Source organism: Chiloscyllium plagiosum, chromosome 45, assembly GCF_004010195.1.
Source record: "Chiloscyllium plagiosum isolate BGI_BamShark_2017 chromosome 45, ASM401019v2, whole genome shotgun sequence".
NCBI classification, from domain to species: domain Eukaryota; kingdom Metazoa; phylum Chordata; class Chondrichthyes; order Orectolobiformes; family Hemiscylliidae; genus Chiloscyllium; species Chiloscyllium plagiosum.
Genome location: NC_057754.1, coordinates 9588822 through 9608651, shown reverse-complemented (window position 1 = coordinate 9608651; position 19830 = coordinate 9588822). Strand labels below are relative to the sequence as shown.

Sequence of the window (19830 nt, the reverse complement as noted above, 5' to 3'; positions counted from 1 at the left end):
TCTCCAATCCTAGCAACATCCTTGTAAATCTTTTCTGAATCCTTTCAAGTTTCACAACATCTTTCTGATAGGAAGGAGACCAGAATTCCACGCAATATTCCAAAAGTGGCCTAACCAATTTTCTGTACAGCCGCAACATGGTCTCCCAAATCCTGTACTCAATACTCTGACCAATAAAGGAAAGCAGACCAAACGCCTTCAGCACTATCCTATCTACCTGCGAATCCACTTTCAAGGAGCTTTGAACCGCACTCTAAGGTCTCTTTGTTCAGCAACACTCCCTAGGATCTTACCATTAAGTGTATAAGTCCTGCTCTAATTTGCTTTTCCACTTTCAAGGAGCTATAAACCTGCACTTTTTGTTCAGCAACACTCCCTAGGACCTTACCATTAAGTGTATAAGTCCTGCTCTAATTTGCTTTTCCAAAATGCAGCACTCACATTTATCTAAATTAAACTCCATTTGCCATTTCTCAGCCCTTTGGCCCATCTGGTCAAGATCCCATTGTAATCTGAGGTAACCCACTGTCCACAACACCTTCAATTTTAGTGCCATCTGCAAACTTACTAATTATACCTTCTATGTTCCCATCCAAATCATTTATATAAATGATGAAAAGTAGTGGACCCAGCACCAATCCTTGTGGCACTCCACTGGTCATAGGGCTCCAGTCTGAAAAGCAAACCTCCACCACGACCCTCTGTCTTCTACCTTTGAGCCAGTTCTGTATCCAAATGGCTAGTTCTCCCTGTATTCCATGAGATCTAACCCTGTTAACCAGTCTCCCATGGGGAACCTTGTCGAACACTTTACTGAAGTCCATATAGATCATGTGCACCGCTCTGCCCTCATCAATCCTCTTCATTACTTCTTCAAAGTCTCATGTTACAGAAGAAATTCTAAATATTTTAAAGGGGACCCCAATTTCCAAACACACACCCTCCCACACAGATGCACAATGACCGACATACACGCGGATAGCCCTTACCACACAACCAGGCATCTCCGAAACACACACAGGTTTACCAGTGCCAGAATTCTGAACTCCATTTGTAGTCCCAGACTTCACAAACCCACCCAATCTGCTCTCATAACCCCAAACCATTAAGTCTCACGATTCTTTCAGCTCTCGCCCACCCACCCTGCTCTTGAACTGTCGAAGAATCATGGTCACTGCTTGCTTCACGATTTTCTCAGTCCCTCCCCTGCTCTCACCCTTGGTTCAAGACTTCAAAACTGATCACCCAAGCTACGTGGACAAAACGGAAAGGCGAGGCAAATGGAGGGAGGAGCTAAGCGAGAGAAAGGTTCAGGGTTCAGGCAAGGAGGAACATTAGCAGTAATTCTGTCCAGTGGCTGGTGAAAGTGAGGAAGTGATGTTAAGCAGCTGACTGGATGATCTCAATGACTGGGTTGCAGTTTATTAGCCGAAACAGTCTCCAATGAACACAGTTCAGTTCGGAATGGATTAACAATGAAATCCAACATGGGGAGTTGCTTGTGAATTTGCAAGTGTGTCAGCAGATGGGATGACCGAGTGAATCCCTTCCCACACACAGAGCAGGTGAATGGCTTCTCCCCAGTGTGAATATACTGGTGTTCGATGAGTTGCGATGATCGCCTGAAGCCAGCAGCACAGTGCGAGCACCTGAATGGCCTCTCCTCCGTGTGAACACGTTGGTGTATCAGCAGGTGGGAAGACTGGGTGAATCCTTTCCCACACTCTGTGCAAGTGAACGGTCTCTCCCCGTTGTGAACGCGCTGGTGTCTCAGCAGGTTACATGACTGGGTGAATCCTTTCCCACACTGAGGGCAGGTGAACGGCCTCTCCCTGGTGTGCACTCGCTGGTGTACACGGAGTTGAGACAGTCCTGTGAAGCCAGACCCGCAGTGAGAGCACCTGAACAGTTTCTCATCAGTGTGAACTTGCTGGTGCGACTGAAGGTTGGACGACTGAGTGAACCCCTTCCCACATTCGGAGCAGGTGAATGGTCTCTCCCCGGTGTGGACCCGCTGGTGTCTCAGTAGGTCGGATGAAGTCATGAATCCTTTCCCACACACAGGGCAGGTGAATGGTCTCTCTCCAGTGTGAACCCGCTGGTGTACAGTGAGATCGGATGATTGTCTGAATCCAGTCCCACACTCGGAGCACCTGAATGGCCGCTCATCAGTGTGCACCCGTTGGTGGGACATCAGGTCACCAGAATGTTTGAAGCACTTCCCACATTCCAGGCATTGAAAAGGTCTCTGATCGGTGTGAACACGTTGATGCTTCAGCAGGTGGGCAAGCTGAGTGAATCCCTTCCCACATTTGGAGCAGGCGAATGGCCTCTCTCCGGTGTGAACACGCCGGTGTTTCTGCAAGGAGGAGGAATCACGGAATCCCTTCCTGCATTCCGAGCAGGTGAATGGCCTCTCCCCCGTGTGACTGCGTCGATGTGTTTCCAGTTTAGATGGGTAATCAAAGCCCTTCTCACAATCTCCACATTTCCATGGTTTCTCTTCACTGCTTTCCATATCCAAAGGCCAATGACATTCAGGTCCTGATGAGGCAAGCCGCTCCATCAGAGAATGCGCTTTGAATCCTCCCACTTTAAATCTTTTCCTGTAAAATTGATTTAAAACAGGAGAAAACAGAGCAACAAATAACTCACCGAGGCTGTGAACTGGAGCTGAATGAACCCAGGCTTATGCCCTTCTTATGCCCGAAATGTCGATTCTCCTGCTCCTTTGATGCTGCCTGACCTGCTGCGCTTTTCCAGCAACACATTTTTAAGCTCTGATCTCCAGCATCTGCAGTCCTCACTTTTTCCTAGCTGAATGAACCCGGTCATTTGTGGAGTTGGCATGACGATAAAGTGACCATGAATCAGCCTATAAATCTAGTGCGGATTCGGGCCTAGTCTTTACAAGGCCCTTAGCTTCCAGAGGCAGTGGTGGAGAGGGACATGGTGACCGATAAGCTGCAGGAACATGGCGAGAATCTTCAATGTGAATCCTGCTGACATTACAACTTCAAAAAGGTAAGAAAGGCTCTGGATTGGAGAGTACTGGGCCCCTAACAGTTAACCCTTTCTTATCGTACAGATTTAGAGCAGTGAGATCATAGTTAGTTAACTTTAGCGATGGAGTCGGATGTCTAATAGTTCTCGTCTAAGGCATTGATTTTAAGTTAAGAGATGTCAGGAGAGGCCAACTGAGTGGAATGTGTCGCTTGTCTAATGTGATGCTGCCAGCGTCCTAGATGATCATGCGTGCAGGATGTGCTCCCAGCTGCAGAAGCTGAAGCTCTGGGTCTCACCAACTGGAGACACTGGGTGCATCCACAAGGAAAGAAGGGAATGGGCGAAATAACTTTCCAGAAAGAACAGGCAGGTAGTTCAGGAGTCTCCCGGGGCTCCTCTCACTAACCAATATTCCAGTTTCAAAGCTTCTGACACCATAAGCAGCTCAACTATATGGTGGGAGGGGTGGGGGAGAAAGAGCTACCTTGACAGGGGATTCTTTAATAGGGAGCAGACAGGTGTACCTGCAGACAAGGACGTGACTCCAGAAAGATGCATTGCCTCCCTTGGTGCCAGGGTCAGGGATGTCACTGAATGGCCTGTCGGGCATCCTGAAAGGGGAGGGTGGAGGGTGAGAAGTCATGATACATTTTGGTACCATAACATGGGCAAAATGGGGAAATGAGGTCTTGCAGCAAGAACTCAGAGCTAGGCAGAAAATTAAAAATCAAGACCTCAATGGTCATAATCTCCGGATTACTCCCTTGTGCTAGCGGTATAGAAAGAGGTAAATAGGACAGATGAATGCGTAACTCAACAGTTGGTGCAAGAGGGAGGGTCTTAGGTTCCTGGATCACCGGGACTGTTTTGGGGAAGGTGGGACATGCACAAACTGGACTTCGGTCTGCATCTGAATCAACAGCCTTGCAGGTAGGTTTGCTCGTGCTGTTAGGAGGAGTTCACCTCCTCAAGACTGGCACGAGGAGGGGATACAGAATCAATGAAACAGAGACACACAAAGGACACACAACAAAGGAAGCAAATCACAAGGAGTTCAGCTATGCTAAGTGTCAAGAGAGTATGGCAAGGAAAGATGGTCTACTTTAATGTGGTGTAGCTGGAAGTGTAATGGATGGACAAGTCAATGGCATGGATCGGCACATGGAAGTATGATGCTGCAATCACAGAATCATGGCTGAGGGAAGGGCAGGACTGGCACTTTAACATGCCAGGGAATAGGATCTTTCGGTGAGACAGAGGAGGGTGTAAAAAGGGTGGTGGAGTATCATAATTGATTAAGGAGTCAGTTACTGCAATAAGGAGAGATGGTATCTTGGAAGTGTCCTCAAATGAGATTCTGAAGGTAGAACTTAGGAATATTAAGGGAGCAGCCATTTTACTAGGAAGTGCGTTATAGGTCTCCAAAGAATCAGCAGGAAATAAAGGAGCAAATATGCAGATCGTTCATAGGGGTGCGTAAGAGTAATAATCAGATAATTATACTAGGGGATTTCAATTTTCCCAACATCTTGTATCCTCACTTGCCACTGGAGACATCCTGGAGGAATAACTAACATTGTTCCTCTGTTCAAGAACAGCAAAAGGGATAATCCAGGAAACTACAGACCAGTGAGTCCCACATCAGTGGTTAGGAAGCTATCAGAGAAAATCATTGGAATAGGATTTACACGCATTTGGAAAAGGATGGCCTAATTAGGGACAGTTGGCATGGCTGTGTGGGGGACAGGTCATGTTTTACTAACGTGGTTGAATATTTTTGAGGTGGTGCTGAAGATGATCAATGAGGGTAGAGCAGTGGATGCTGTGTGCATGAATCTTAGTAAGGCTTTCAACAAGATCCCTCATGGTAGGCTCATCCAGAAGTTTAAGATGCATGAGATCCATGGTGACTTGGACATGTGGATTCAGAATTGGCTTTCCCACAGAAGGCAGAGGGTTGTGGTAGAAGGGTGTTTTGCTGGTTGAGTGTCCATGACTGCTGATCTTCTGCAGGGAATCAGACTTGAACCAAACCTCTACTGTTTGCAATATACGTAAATGACTTGGATGAAAAAGTAGACGGGTTGGTTAGTAAGTTTGCAGACAACACAAAGATCGGTGGAGTTGTGGATAGTTGTGGAAAATTGTCAAAGGATACAGATCAACAGGATGTAGATCATTTGCAGATATGGGTGGAGAAGTGGCAGATGGAGTTTAATCTGGGTACGTGAGAGTTGCTGCACTTTGGGAGATCAAATATTAAGGAAGAGTATAGGGTTAATGGCAGGACCCTGAACAACACTGATGTACACAGGGATCTTGGGGTTCAAGTCCATAGCTCCCTGAAGTGGCAACACAACTAGATAGGGTGGTAAAGCAGGGGCATATGGCATGCTTGCCTTTATTGGTCAGGGAATTAAGTACATGAGTCAGGATGCCATGTTGCAGCTTTATAAGATTTTGGTTAGGCTACGCTTAAGAGTATTGCATTCAATTCTGGTTGCCGCATTACAGGAAGGCTATGGAGATTTTGGAGAGGGCGCAGAAGAGGTTTACCAGGCTGCTGCCCCTGTTTAAAGGGTATGAGTTATAAGGAGAAGCTAGAAAGACCCGGGTGGTTTCCTCTGGAGTGGCAGAGGCTGAGGGGAGACTTCATGCAAGTCTATAAAATTATCAGATGCATAGATACGGTTGACAGTCAATCTTTTTCCCAGAGCTGAAATGTCTGATACTCGGGGGCATGCATTTAAGGTGGAATGGGGAAATTTCAAAAGGAGATGTGAGGGGTAAGTTTCTTGTTTAAAAAAACACTGTGGTGGGAGTCTGGAACACCAGGGGTGTGGTGGAGGCAGATTTGATAGGGGCATTTAAGGAACTTTTAGATAAGCATATGATTTTGCAAGGAATGGAAGGATATGGATCCAGGGCATGTGGAAGGGATTAGCTTAATTTGGCGTCATGTTTGGCACAACATTGTGGGCCACAGGGCCAGCTCCTGTGCTGTACTGTTCTAGGTTCAAACATAAACTGGCAAAGTCACAGTGTTAATGGTTCACAGGGGGCCGATTTTGTGAAATGGATTCAGGGGAGTTTTTTGTATCAATATGTAGAAGGCCCAAATAAAAGGAAGGCACAGTACTGGATCTCGTTATGGAGAAAAAAGCAGGGAAAATGTTTGATGTGGCAGTGGGAGAATATATTTTAGCGATCGTGAGCACAACATGATGTGGCTCCAATTTGTTCTGGACAAGGATAAAAGATGGCCTGCTAAAGATAGCTTTGAACTGAGGGAATGGATATTTTATCAAAATAAAGCAGGACGTGGCAACAGTTGACTGGGAACAGCTCTTTGTGGGTAAGTCTCCCGCAGAGCAATGGAAGGCATTCAAAAAGGAGTGGGGGAGGGGGGTACAGGTCCTGCATGGACCCTTTAGAGGGAGATGTAGGAGCATTAAGTTCAGAGACCCCCAGATGTCTCAGACAATTCAGGACGGGGTGAGGAAAATGAGAAAGGCTATTAAAAAAATCCAAAGGGACAACTCAGCTGCAGCCCTAGAGGAGCACAGGAAAAGGGACTGTGAGCAACTTGCACAGTATGATGCATGAAACGTGGAGGCAATGGAGGCGCTATCAGGCTTAAAAATAGACAAATCCCCTGATCCGGGCGAATTCCATCCCAGGCTGCTGTGGGAGCTGAGGCACGAAACCGAAGGGTTTTTGACGCAAATTTATAATTCCTCTCTGGTCGGAGGACTGCAGGATGATGAATGTGGGGCTGCACTTTTCAAAAAGGATGGTAGAAATGAACCAGGAAATTACAGACCGGTGTGTCTTCTGTCAATTGTAGGCATTATATTGGAGAAAATTCTTAAGCAGTGAATTAATATCCACTTGAAAGGCATGGGTTAATTAGTGATAGTCAGGGTGCATTTGTCAGAGAGGAAGGTCCTGCCTCACAAATTTGATCGATTTCTTGAAAACATGATCAGGTGTACGAACGAGAACTTCAATCGATGCAGTTTATATGGATTTCAGCAGAGCTTTTGACAAGGTCCCACATGGGAAACTGATTGAGAAGGTTAAAGCACATGGAATTGAGGGAAACGTAGTAAAATGGATCTGAAACTGGCTTAGTAATAGGTCACAAGGGGTCATGGTAGAATGCAGATTGAGTGACTGGAGGCCGGTGTCCAGCGGTGTACCACAAGACTCAGTACTGGGACCTTTACTGTTTGTTATATACATAAATGATATAGGTGGAAGCGTGGAGGGAATGGTAAGCAAATTTGCAGTCTACACCAAGATTGGTCGAGACTTATCAGCGGAGAAAATGGTTGTAGGTTAAAGGAAGTTATCGATGGGTTAGTCAGAAGCGCAGATGGTATTCAATCCCAGTAAGTGCAAGGTGATGCACTCTGGAAGAAACAACAAGGTGAAGGAGTATTTAATGAATGGGAGAGCACTGGGTCACTTAGAGGAACAGAGGGATCTTGGGGTAATTATTCACAGATCCCCAAAGTCAGCAAAGTGTGCAAAAGAGATAGTTAAGGTGGCGCATGGGATACTTGCTTTCATTAGTTGTAGCATAGAGTATAAGGGCATGGAAGTAATGTTGGAGTTGTACAGAGCTGGAGTACTGTGTGCAGTTCTGCTCAAGTACAACAACCCGGAAGAGCATGTTGGCCTTTTGTAAAATCCTGTTGGGGCCACAACAAGAGGATTGCTCCAGTTCCAGTCTCCATGCTGGCCCTTGAAAGAATGCAGATGAGATTTACCAGAATGGTTCTACAATACGCATCTGAGAAGGAGGAGAATTGAACGTTTTGGGCATCAGCCCGCTTATGCCCGAAATGTCGATCCTCCTGCTCCTCGGATGCTGTCTGACCTGCTGTGTTTTTCCAGCACTACGCTCTCGGCTCTGATCTCCAGCATTTGCAGTCCTCACTTTCTCCTGGTTCTACAATAAGGGAATTTAGTCAAATGGTTGGTTTGGAGAAGTTTAGAGCTGAAGCAAAGAACTTGAGGGAAGATTTGATTGAGGTGTAAAAGGTGTCGACAGGTTTAGAAAAGGTATACAAAAGGAAACATTGTTTCAATTAGCTGAAGGTACATACGCCAAAAAAAAGTTTTGAAAAAGTTATACAGGGAAGCACACACTTTATTTATGTAGTGATTGATAATACCCAGAACACACTGTGTAAGACAGTGGTGAGTGAAAGTGATCAATAATTTATAAAAGCTAATCAGGGTAGGCACTCGAGTGTGTATTGCTTCACAGAGAGCCAGACTGAACTTGATGGACTGCATGCAGCATGTGCCACACTGACTCAATGATCAGTGTTAAACCTTTCCTCATAATCCATTCTCTGCAGTCCAGGTATCCTTCATAGAATTAGAGAATCCTTAGTTTCAGAGCAGGCCATTTGGCCCATCAAGTACACTGACCCTCCAAAGGGGATTCCACCCAGATCCAGCCCCCTTCTCTATCCCTGTAACCCTGCCTTTCCCATGGCTAACTAATCTAGCCTGCATGTCCCTGGATACTGTGGGCAATTTAGCATGGCCAATTAACCTAACCCACACATCTTTGGGCAAATCATTCAGATAAATCTATTCCACACTCTAGTAAGGACCCAGAACTGAACACAGACTCCAGGTCGAACTAGGTGTTTGAATATTTTGGTGCCTGTCCAATCAGATACATTCCCTTGTTCATAATGGCAAATCACTGATAGATGTAGTTTGTCGCTGAAACAGTGAGGTGATGCACTTTGGAAGAAGTGTCAAGATAAAGGAGTCACTGAATAGCAGGACACCAGAAAGCTCAAAAGGAGGGTGGTAGTTCAGGCTAACAGGGTAGTTACGGCAGCATACAGGACAGCACAGCATAGATTATCACAGCAGGGAGATTATGTTAGGCCATAGCTGGAGTACTGTGTGCAGTTCTTGTCTCCTCATTACAGGGAGGATGTGAGTGTACTGGAGATTCAGATTCACCAAGACATGACCTGGGATGGAGCACTTCTGCAATGAAGAGAGGCTAGATAAACCTGGGTAGCTTTCTTTGAAGCAAAGAAGATTGGGGCGGGGTGGGAACCTGATTAAGGTGTATAAGATGAGAGCCACAGACAGAATACATTGAAAGCAGCTATTCTCCTTAGTTGAAGAGTCAATAGCATAATGTTAATGTTAAAGGTGAATGGCAGGAGGTCTGGAGAGGGTTTGAGGGGGAACTCAGTGAATATGCTGGGAATTTTGAACGTATTGCCTGGGAGGGTAGTTAAGATGGAAGTAACTGAGGAGCAACAATCGACATTTGTGATTTTTCCAGCACCACACTTTTATCGATTCTGACTTCTCCAGCATCTCCAGTCCTCACTATCTCCTAGTTAGGATGGGAAACCTTACAAACTTTTTACAAAAATACACAAGTACTTGAAAATGCAATAACAGTTAAGGGCATAGGCCAAGTGCTGGAAAGTGGGATTAGTGTAGATAGGTCGGCAGGACTCGATGGGCTGAAGGGCCTCTAACGTGCTGTATGATTCCATAAGTTGAACAAACCTTTCACGTTCCACATTCAAATAATCGGGTCCTGACGAATTGCCTGAACCTTGGCTTGACTTGCAAATCCTCCTGTATTTACAATCTGTGAAAGGAGTTCATAAAACAAAATTACTGTCAATCGTTACAAAATAAGTTGGAAGATACAATCCTCCACCCAGACCATGCAGGTATAGGAGCGCATGCGCTCTCCTGCTTGCTGCCTCATAACCACAGCTACCGCGCATGCGTCCTATTGAATATTTACCTCCCCCAATAAAAATGGCGGTTTAGAACGGAAGGGTCAGCGCTGCTGGAACCCCGCAGCTCACAGCCACGTCCTCCGGATTTGAGAAAGGGACCTTCTAATTTGTATCTACGCACAGCTATAAGTTGTTCACGGTCAACTCAACGGCTCCATTCCTTTCCTGGCGAAGATTTAATATCACTTATCAATCACGGCCCTTCCATGTCAGGAGCAACACAACCTTTGCGGCCGCGACAACGCTGCGCCTGCGCCGGGGTGACGCCGGCTGCGGTGGTCACGTGCCGCCATGCCAGGCACGCCCCGCCTGCGATTGTCCGTGGACGTCCGGTCCCCTGATTCTATTGGCCCAGAGCTTCCGTCAATCACCCGACCATTCACCAGTCTGTCCTTTGCAATGAGAGAAGGTGGAAGGTGCAAATGCAGCGGCCGCAACATCCCAAATGTCTTCTTTGACGGGGTGACATATTCAAGGAAACATTTAGGTAATGATTCTCATTTAGCGAGCCTTTGCGGCCACGATGGGCCGAATGGCTCCTTCTGTAATTCTGTGAAAGCTGAAAGCTGTCCACCATAGAATCCCTACAGTGTAGAAACAGGCCATTTGGCCCAACAAGCCCACACCGACCCTCCAAAGAGTAACCCACCCAAACCCATTCCCTTACCCTATTATTCTTCATTTACACTGATTTATGCATCTAACTTACACATCCCTGAACACTCTGGGCAATTTAGAATGGCCAATTCACCTAACCTGCACATCTTTGGATTTTGGGGGAAAACCAGGAGCATCCGGAGGAAACCCATACAGACACTGGGAGAATGTGCAAACTCCACAAAGACAGTTGCCTGAGGCTGGAATCGAACCTGGGTCCCTGGCGCTGTAAGGCAGCAGTGCTAACCACTGAGTCACTCTAGGTTTACTTATAGAGTCACAGAGTGGTACAGCACAGAAACAGACCCTTCAATTCAACTCATCCATGATGACAAGATATCCTAACCTAATCTAGTCCCATTTGCCAGCTCTTGGCCCATATTCCTCCAAGCACATATCCATCCAGATGCCTTTTAAATGTTATAATTGAATCAGCCTCCACCACTTCCTCTGGCAACCCATTCCATACACACACCACCCTGTGTGAAAAAGTTGCACCTTAGGTCCCTTTTAAATCTTTTCCCCTCTCACCCTAAACCTATACCCTCTAATTCTGAATTCCCCCCAACCCAGGGAAAAGACCCTGTCTATTTACTCAATCTACACCCATCATGATTTTATAATCCTCCAAGGTCACCCTTCAGCCTCAGATGCTCCAGCCTATTCAATCTCTCCCTATGCTCAAATCCTCCAATCCTAGCAACATCCTTGTAAATCTTTTCTGAACCCTTTCAAGTTTCACAACATCCTTCCGATAGGAAGGAGACCAGAATTGCACACAATATTCCAAAATTGGCCTAACCACTGTCCTGTACAGCTACAACGTGACCTCCATACTCCGATACTCAATGCTCTGACTAATAAAGGAAAGCACAACAAATGCTTTCTTCACTATCCTATCTACCTAACACTCCACTTTCAAGGAGCTATGAACCTGCACTCGAAGGTCTCAAAAACCAACAACACCAGGTTATAGTCCAACGGGTTTATTTGAAATTGCAAGCTTTCGGAGCTCTGCTCCGTCCTCAGGTATGGTATGATAGGGAAACATAAGACACAATATTGATAAGCAAAAAGTTAACAACTTTAAAAGTTGAATCCTTTAATCGTTAGGAAGCAGACTGCTGATTAAAATGCAAAATTAAAGTTTTAAAAAAACAGAAGATGCTGGAATCCAAAGTAGACAAGCAGGGAGCTGGAGGAACACAGCAAGCCAGGCAGCATCAGGAGGTGGAGAAGTCGACATTTTGGGTATAATCCTTCTTCAGGAGGTGGGGATAGGGGGAGCATTCCTGAAGAAATGTCAACTTCTCCATCTCCTGATGCTGCCTAGCTTGCTGTGTTCCTCCAACCTCCTGCTTGATTAAAATGCAAATTACTTTCAAGTCTTTGTCCACCGATAATTAAAGGTTTTATCAATGTACAATAGGTGGTACCTCAGGTTAGAGAATGCATTTTAGGTGTGAGGTCCTGCTTTGATTCTGTCTATGTTTTAAGTTGAGGTCCACTTTTTTGACAGAAAAGAATCTTGAATGAGATAATCCCCCCCATTGTTTACGTGTGAGAGTGAGCAAGAGAGTGTTAGGGAGAGAGAGACAGAGAGGGAGGGAAGCAGAGATTGTGTGTGTGTGTCTATTACTTGGTGTCGTTTGAGTTTTGACTCTGCTCATCCAGGTCCAACCCTGACGTCTCCACCTTATGTTTGTTCAATACTTCATTGGCCAGAACGTCAGATAATAAACATTAGGATTAGAATTGGGCCATTCAGCCTATTGAGTCTGCTCCACCAGCGTGACCGTGACTGACCAGATAATCATCAACTCTATTTTCCTGCCCTTTCCCTGTAACCCTTGATTCCCCTTCTGATCTATCTCAGCATTAAATATACACAAGGGTTCCATAACACAGTTCTCTGTGGCAAGGAGGTTTAAAGACTCAACCCTCAGAAGAAATTCCTCATCTGAATCTTAAATTAGCACTCCTTTATTCTGAGACTATGCCTTGTGGTCCTATACCCTCCCATGAGGTGAAACATCATCTTGGCAATTATTCTGTGTGGGAGAATTGAGAGATTCATGGCAGCCATTTTGTCACATATTAAGAGCCTGGAAACCATTTTGAATCCCATCTTCATGCCTGACTGCTAAAATCTTGTGTTTCTCATGCCCAGCTAAGATGGTTGGCCTTGCCGCTGTACTGATACCTTTGCATGGACCTATTGTCTACTAACATCTGCTTGTCAGCTACTAACTGACACTGTCCAGACATTACATGACTGAAGCTAATGACTGGGCAAGATGCCATCTTGCTCATTATCCTGCAATTAACAGTTTGCTAATTGCTAAACGATTGTAACCTATATAATTACGCGATTCTTTGTATCTCGGAGTGACTTGCGGCTATTCGGTCGCCTCGTCTTTCCCCATGAACTCTCAAATAAACCTGGTAAAAACAATGACTGCAGATGCTGGAAACCAGATTCTGGATCAGTGGTGCTGGAAGAGCACAGCAATTCAGGCAGCATCCGAGGACAGGCAAAATCGACATTTCGGGAAGGGCTTTTGCCCAAAACGTCGATTTTGCCTGTCCTCGGATGCTGCCTGAATTGCTGTGCTCTTCCAGCACCACTGATCCAGAATCTCAAATAAACCTGTCAATACTCAAGGCTTGTGTGACGCGGTATTTCTAAATTGGACCGCTAGGAGCAAGTCACCCACTGCTCAATTTACTGCCATCCCCAACACTGTCAAGCCCCCTAGGAATCCTGTGTTTCAACGACATCATCTTCCTTCTAAATTCCAACAGGTCTAACCTTTGCTCTTAAGACAATCCTCTCTGCATTGGGGATCATGCTAGTGAACCTTCTCTGAACTGCTTCTAATTAAATAATATATTTCTTTAGATAAGAGAACCAAAACTACTCTCAGTACTTCAGACGTGGTCTCACCAGCATCTTGTACAGGTGCAGTAAGGCTTTCCTGCTCATACACTCTTCTATGGTTCAAGATCATTTACGACTGCTCGGTTACTGAAACAGTCCATGTTCAAATGCAATAGGATCTGGCTGATGAGTGGCAAGTAAAATTCGCAGCACACAAAAGAAAGATAATGATCATCTGTAATAAGAGACAATCGAACCAATGCGCCATGACATCACTGAATCTTCCTATCAATATCTTAGGGGTTGCCAATGACCAGAAACCCGACTGGAATCACTGCAAAACACAGTGGCTACAAGAGCAAGTCAGAGGCTGGGAATACTGCAGCAAATAACTCATAGAGCTTGTCCACCAACTACAAGACAGAAGACAGGAGTGTGATGGAATACTCTCCACTTGTTTAGATGGGTGCAGCTCCAACAACACTCAAAGAAACTTGACACCATCCTGTATAAAGCAGCCCCCTTGATTCACACCAAATCCATTCCCTCCACCACTGACACTTAGTAACAGCAGTACTATCTACAAGATGCACTTAATGGTAAGGTCCTGGGGAGTGTTGCTGAACAAAGAGACCTTGGAGTGCAGGTTCATAGCTCCTTGAAAGTAGAGTCACAGGTAGATAGAATAGAGAAGGCGGCATTTGGTATGCTTTCCTTTATTGGTCAGAGTACTGAGTATAGGAGTTGGGAGGTCATGTTGCGGCTGTATAGGACATCGGTTAGACCACTTTTGGAGTATTGTGTGCAATTCTGATCTCTTTCCTCTGGGAAGGATGTTGTGAAACTTGAAAGGGTTCAGAAAAGATTTACAAGGATGTTGCCAGGGTTGGAGGATTTGAGCTACAGAGAGAGGCTGAATAGGCTGGGGCTGTTTTCCCTGGAGCGGAGGTTGAGGGTTGACCTTATTGAGGTTTATAAAATCATGAGGGGCATGGATAGGATAAATAGACAAGATCTTTTCCCTGGGCTGGGGGAGTCCAGAACTAGAGGGCATAGGTTTAGGGTGAGAGGGGAAAGATATAAAAGAGACCTAAGGAGCATCGTTTTCATGCAGAGAGTGGTGTGTGTATGGAATGAGCTGCCAGAGAAAGTGGTGGAGGCTGGTACAATTGTAACATTTAAAAGGTATTTGGATGAGTATCTGAATAGGAAGGATTTAGAGGGATGTGGGCCAAGGGCTGAAAAATGGGACTAGATTAGGTTAGGGTATCTGGTCAGCATAGACGAGTTGGACCGAAGGGTCTGCTTCCGTGCTGTACGTCTCTACGACTCTATGCACTGCAAAAATTTACCAAGATTCTTCGATAGCACCTTCCAAACCCACACACATTTCCACCTGAAAGAACAGGGCATCAGATACATGGGAAAACAACCACCTGCAAATTCCTCTTCTAGCCACTCCCCATCCTGACTTGAAACATATCACCATTCCTTCATTGTTTCTGGGTCAAAATCCTGGAATTCCCTCTCTTGGTCAACCTACACCACGTGGACAACAATGGCTAAAGAAGACAGCTCACCATCACCTTCAAGGGCAACTGAAGGGACACAATAAATGATGGCCAGCCACTTATCATTTTTTCCCTCACCTTCCTCCCCCTATCGCATTCTCAGTTACCTTCCCTCAAGCCCCATCCCCTCCCATATATCTCTCAGCGCCTTTGGCCGACCAGCCAGCCTCATTCCTGATGAAGGGCTTAGGCCCGAAACGTCAATTTTCCTGCTTCCGGGATGCTGTTTTTTTCCAGCAACACCTTCTCGACTCTGATCTCCAGCGTCTGCAGTCCTCGTTTTCTACCCCAGCCAGCAAATCCCATGTTGCATGAATAAATTAAGAAAAACAAAAAAAAACTCGACCCCCTTGAAACAAGGGACCAACGTTCCATGAGCCTTGCACAACCCCACGTGGGTCTCCTTTTCACAGGGCGAGAAGTTCAGAAATGGGGGAGGTTCTGTTCAATTAATTCCAAACCACAAGTAAACTCCACTGTCCCCATCCATGATCTCCATTTAGAGAAAGGAAATAGAGGCATTGGAGAAGATTCAACAGAATATCAGAACCGAGAGCATTTCACCCTCAGGAGAGGCTTTGCTCTAACAGAGAGAGGAGTGAAGGGTGACCAGATGGAACATTTCATGATGATGAAAGGCTTCAATAAACCAATAAGATTTCATTTAAAAAAAAAACTCTTAGCCTAGCAAGTGGTGAGAATATGGCACTTGCTACCATGAGTGCTTGAGTTGAACAGCATGGATTCGGGATGTAAGTTTGTTCGCTGAGCTGGAAGGTTCAGTTTCAGACGTTTCGTCACCATACTAGGTAACATCATCAGTGAGCCTCCGGTGAAGCACTGGTGTTAGTGGCCAGCTTTCTAGTCACGTGTTTGGGTTTTCTCATGTTAAATACCAGCACTTCACCGGAGGCTCACTGGTGTTACCCAGTATGGTGACAAAACGTTGGAAAACAAACCTTCCAACTCAGTGAGCAAACCTACGTCCCAAACCTCAAGCTGAGCTACAAATCTTCTCAAAACTCACATGGATTCTTTTACAGGGAAATGGATACATTCATAAAGGAGAAAGTATTAGAAGGGTATGTTGTTGGGGTATTTTTTGGGGAGTATGATAAGGGGAGGGTGGGGACTCGCATGGACCAATTCAGCCAATTGGCTTGGTCCTGTGCTATAGACTCTATGAAGCAGATGCAAATGTATTTATTTTCGATATACCTGTAGTGGTAGGAAAACACCATGAACTATCCAGGATAAAACAGACCTACATTGTCTGGCTTTTGCAGATCAGTTCAATGGAAAGGTGCCGTCCAAGCTCAAACAGCATCAGGCTACTGGAAACCAAGCAGACAGCCCAGCAAGTCCAGCAGAAAGACACCCTCCAACCAGAGGCCCGACTTCACCCACTGTCGTTCAGCACTGGATGTAATTAACAGCAGCAATGAAAGCAGAATCTGACCCCTGTAACTACTTGTGATCTCGCTGGTGTATCTCCAGGTTGGAGGAATCAGTGAACCTCTGCCTACACACAGAGCAGGTAAATGGTCTCTGTTTGGTGTGAACCCGCTGATGCGTCTGCAAGTGGGATAACTGAGTGAATCCCTTCCCACACTCCAAGCAGACAAATGGCCTCTCCCCGGTGTGAACTCGCTGGTGTTTCTGCAGATTGGATGAGTCACTGAATCCCTTCCCGCACACAGAGCAAGTGAACGGCCTCTCCCTGGTGTGAACCCGCTGGTGGGTCAGCAGGTGGGATGACTGAGTGAATCCCTTCCTGCACTCTGAACAAATGAACGGTCTCTCCCGAGTGTGAACCCTCTGGTGTGTCAGCAGGTGAGATAACTGCGTGAACGCCTTCCCACACTCAGAGCAAGGGAACGGTTTGTCCCCAGCATGGACCTGTTGGTGTTTCAGCAGGTTGGATGACTGAGTGAATCCTCTCCCACACTCCGAGCAAGTGAAAGGTTTCTCCCGGGTGTGAACTCGCTGGTGGGTCAGCAGCTTGGATAGCAAAGTGAATTCCTTTCCACACTCGGAGCAGTTGAACGGCCTCTCCCCTGTGTGAAGTCGCTGATGTTTCTGCAGGTTGGATGAATCAGTGAAGCCCTTGCCACACATGGAGCAGGTGAATGGTCTCTCCCCAGTGTGGCTGCGACAATGAATCTCCAGCTTAGATGGGGATCTGAATCCTTTCCCACAGTCTGCACATTTCCATGGCCGCTCCATATTGAGGTTCTCCATGTGCCCTTTCAGGTTGAATGACCAGTTAGAGCCTTGTCCATGAGGTAGAACACATGTGCAGTCTCTCCCCGTTATGAACAGTAAGAAATGTTTCTACTCTCTTTCCACTGTCAGTTCACCCTCATGCATATGCCTTGGTGCCTTTCCATTCTGTCTGATGTTCAAAACCTTTGGCAGCAAACAGAACTGATCGACATTTCACTCGATTCCACGCCAATGAGTTTCGAGACTCAATTAATTGATTGACTGTGTCAGATCTTTGAGATTTCCAATCCTCTCCATTTCACATTCTGTAAAACACATTTACAAAAAAATCACTGTCAGTACAGGATAGAAATTCTGAACAATTCTACTTTTTAGTAGAACATTTCATAACCCACAAGCTGAACATCTCCATCCCACTCCACTGTAGACACTCTCCCCATTCCCCTGAAGGCAATGATTCATGCTAACCCACGCTCGCTGCTTCATGTCCCGGTCACAGGAAAAAAATCGCTGACCCTAAATATCAACTTTCACATAAATGTAGATTCACTGATTTGGAAAAAAAGGATCTCAGGAATATTTTTATTTCAGCTGGATGTGCTCATGGGATGAAAATCACCACTGGGAGAGTCAAGGAAGCAGAGCCAATCAACAATTTCAAACTGACATTTAGATGGGCGCTTGAAAGAAATAAACTTGCAGGGTCACAGGGATTTAGACAAAGTCTCATGGATTCAAATGTGCCAAATGGCTAGAAATATATAATGGAGTTAACTTCATAAGAAAAAACTAGAAATAATTAGACATTAAGTTCAGAGAGCCACAAATAACATATTGAATATTAGATAAAATTAGATTCCCTACAGTGTGGAAACAGGCTCTTCGGCCCAACGCATCCACAGCAACCCTCTGAAGAGTAACCCATCTACACCCATTACCCTCTGACTAATGCACCTAACACTACGGGCAATTTAGCATGGCCAATTCACCTGACCTGCACATCTTTGGACTGTGGGAGGAAACCAGAGCACCCGGAGGAAACCCACACAGACACGGGGAGAATGTGCAACCTTCACACAGACAGTCACCTGAGGCTGGAATCAAATCCAGGTCCCTGGTGCTGTGAGGCAACTGTGCTAACCACTGAACCACCATGCTGCCCAATGAATACCATATTGCATAATAACAATGCACATCTCCGTCCTATACTAATTTACCGTCCACTTAAATATCAGTCATCTCCTGGACAAATCACCCCTTTAGTTACGGATATTGGGAAAGAGGCTAACTTTTCTCTTGGTTGGACTATAATATGGTGTTGTGTGATTTTTATCTTGGATCTGGTAATAGGTAATGAGGCAGGCTTAATAAACAACCTTAGGAGAGAAGATCTCTAAGAAAGTTGCGATCATAAAATGATAGAATTTAATTTTCAGTTTGACAGTAAGAAACTTAGGTCAACGACAACTGTCCTTAATTTAATTGAAGGGAATTGTGAAGAAATGAGTTAGATACAGTAGTCAATTGTAACGTAATGACAGTAAGCAAGCAGTGATTGACATTAAAACTCTCGGTAAAAACAAGAGGAAAGATTCCGAGAGAGGGAGAATCCAACCATGGCTCACCAAGGAAATTAAGGAGAATATTCAAATTGAAAGTAAAAAAGTGTATATGGAGGCAAAACATCAGTGATAGCCCCGAAAACTGGGATAAAATCAGAAACCAGCAAAGGAGGACTGAGATGATAAAAAGTGAGAAAATAAACTATGAGGGAAAACTAGCGAGGAATATAAAAACTGACAAGACTTTAAATATACAAAAAGAAAGAGAAAGGTCAAAGATCGCTTAGAAACTGAATCGGTAGAGAAAGCAATGGGGAACAGAGAAATGGCAGAGGAATTAAACAGATGTTTTTACAATGGAAACTACTTTGAATATCCCATTAATGCTCAAGATTATGGGGAGAAATTAAGTACCATCACAATCACCAGTGAAGTAGTATTAGACAAACTGATAGGGCTAATGGTGAATTATTCCCTAACTTGCATCCCAGGATCCTAATAGTGGTAGCTAGGAATAACGGATGCATTGAACCAAAAATCCTTGGACATTGGAGAAGTACCAGAGGACTGGAAAATTCCCAACGTGACGCTCCTATTCAAAAGCAAGAAAGGGAAAAAGCAGGCAAATGTAGGAGGATTATCCTAACCTCTATTGTCGTCAAAGTGTTGGAATCATTTATTAAGAGAGTAAAAGCTGAACATCAGGAAAATCATAAATCTAATCAGAGTCAGCCTGGCTTCATGAAATGGAAATGGTGTCTGACTAATTTATTAGAGTTTTTCAAGAGTTTTAGCCAGAGTCAATAAAAGGGAACCAAGTACAATGATCCAGACTAATACAGGAAATCCAGATAAGACCTCTGCAAAGCCATCAGGGATGCCAAGAGGCAGTATTGGACCAAGGTGAAAGCGAGGACTGCAGATGCTGGAGATTAGAGTCGAGTGTGTGGTGCTGGAAAGCACAGCAGGTTAGGAGGCACCTAAGGAGCAGGAGAGTCGACATTTCGAGCAAAAGCCCTTCATCATGACGCTGGGAGCCTCAGGGGTGGAGAGAGATAAATGGGGAGGGGGCGGTGGTGGGCCTGGGAGGGGGGGGGAAAGGCAGCCAAGAGTGGGATTGT

The 19830-nt window shown here is 45.3% G+C and overlaps 1 protein-coding gene across 1 annotated transcript in view; it reads right to left on the bottom strand.

The window, feature by feature from the left end:
* Positions 1-806: 806 nt before the first annotated feature.
* The window catches only part of LOC122544012 (zinc finger protein 271-like), a 23551-nt gene continuing 4527 nt past the window's right edge, over positions 807-19830 (bottom strand). The window contains exons 2-6 of the mRNA XM_043683026.1: positions 16390-17452; positions 16190-16255; positions 10063-10199; positions 9571-9655; positions 807-2606 (exon numbers count right to left, since the gene is read on the bottom strand). Coding sequence (XP_043538961.1) covers positions 1403-2606; positions 9571-9655; positions 10063-10199; positions 16190-16255; positions 16390-17162 — 2265 coding nt within the window. The 5' untranslated portion in view covers positions 17163-17452 and the 3' untranslated portion in view covers positions 807-1402. The remainder of the gene's footprint in view (positions 2607-9570; positions 9656-10062; positions 10200-16189; positions 16256-16389; positions 17453-19830) is intronic.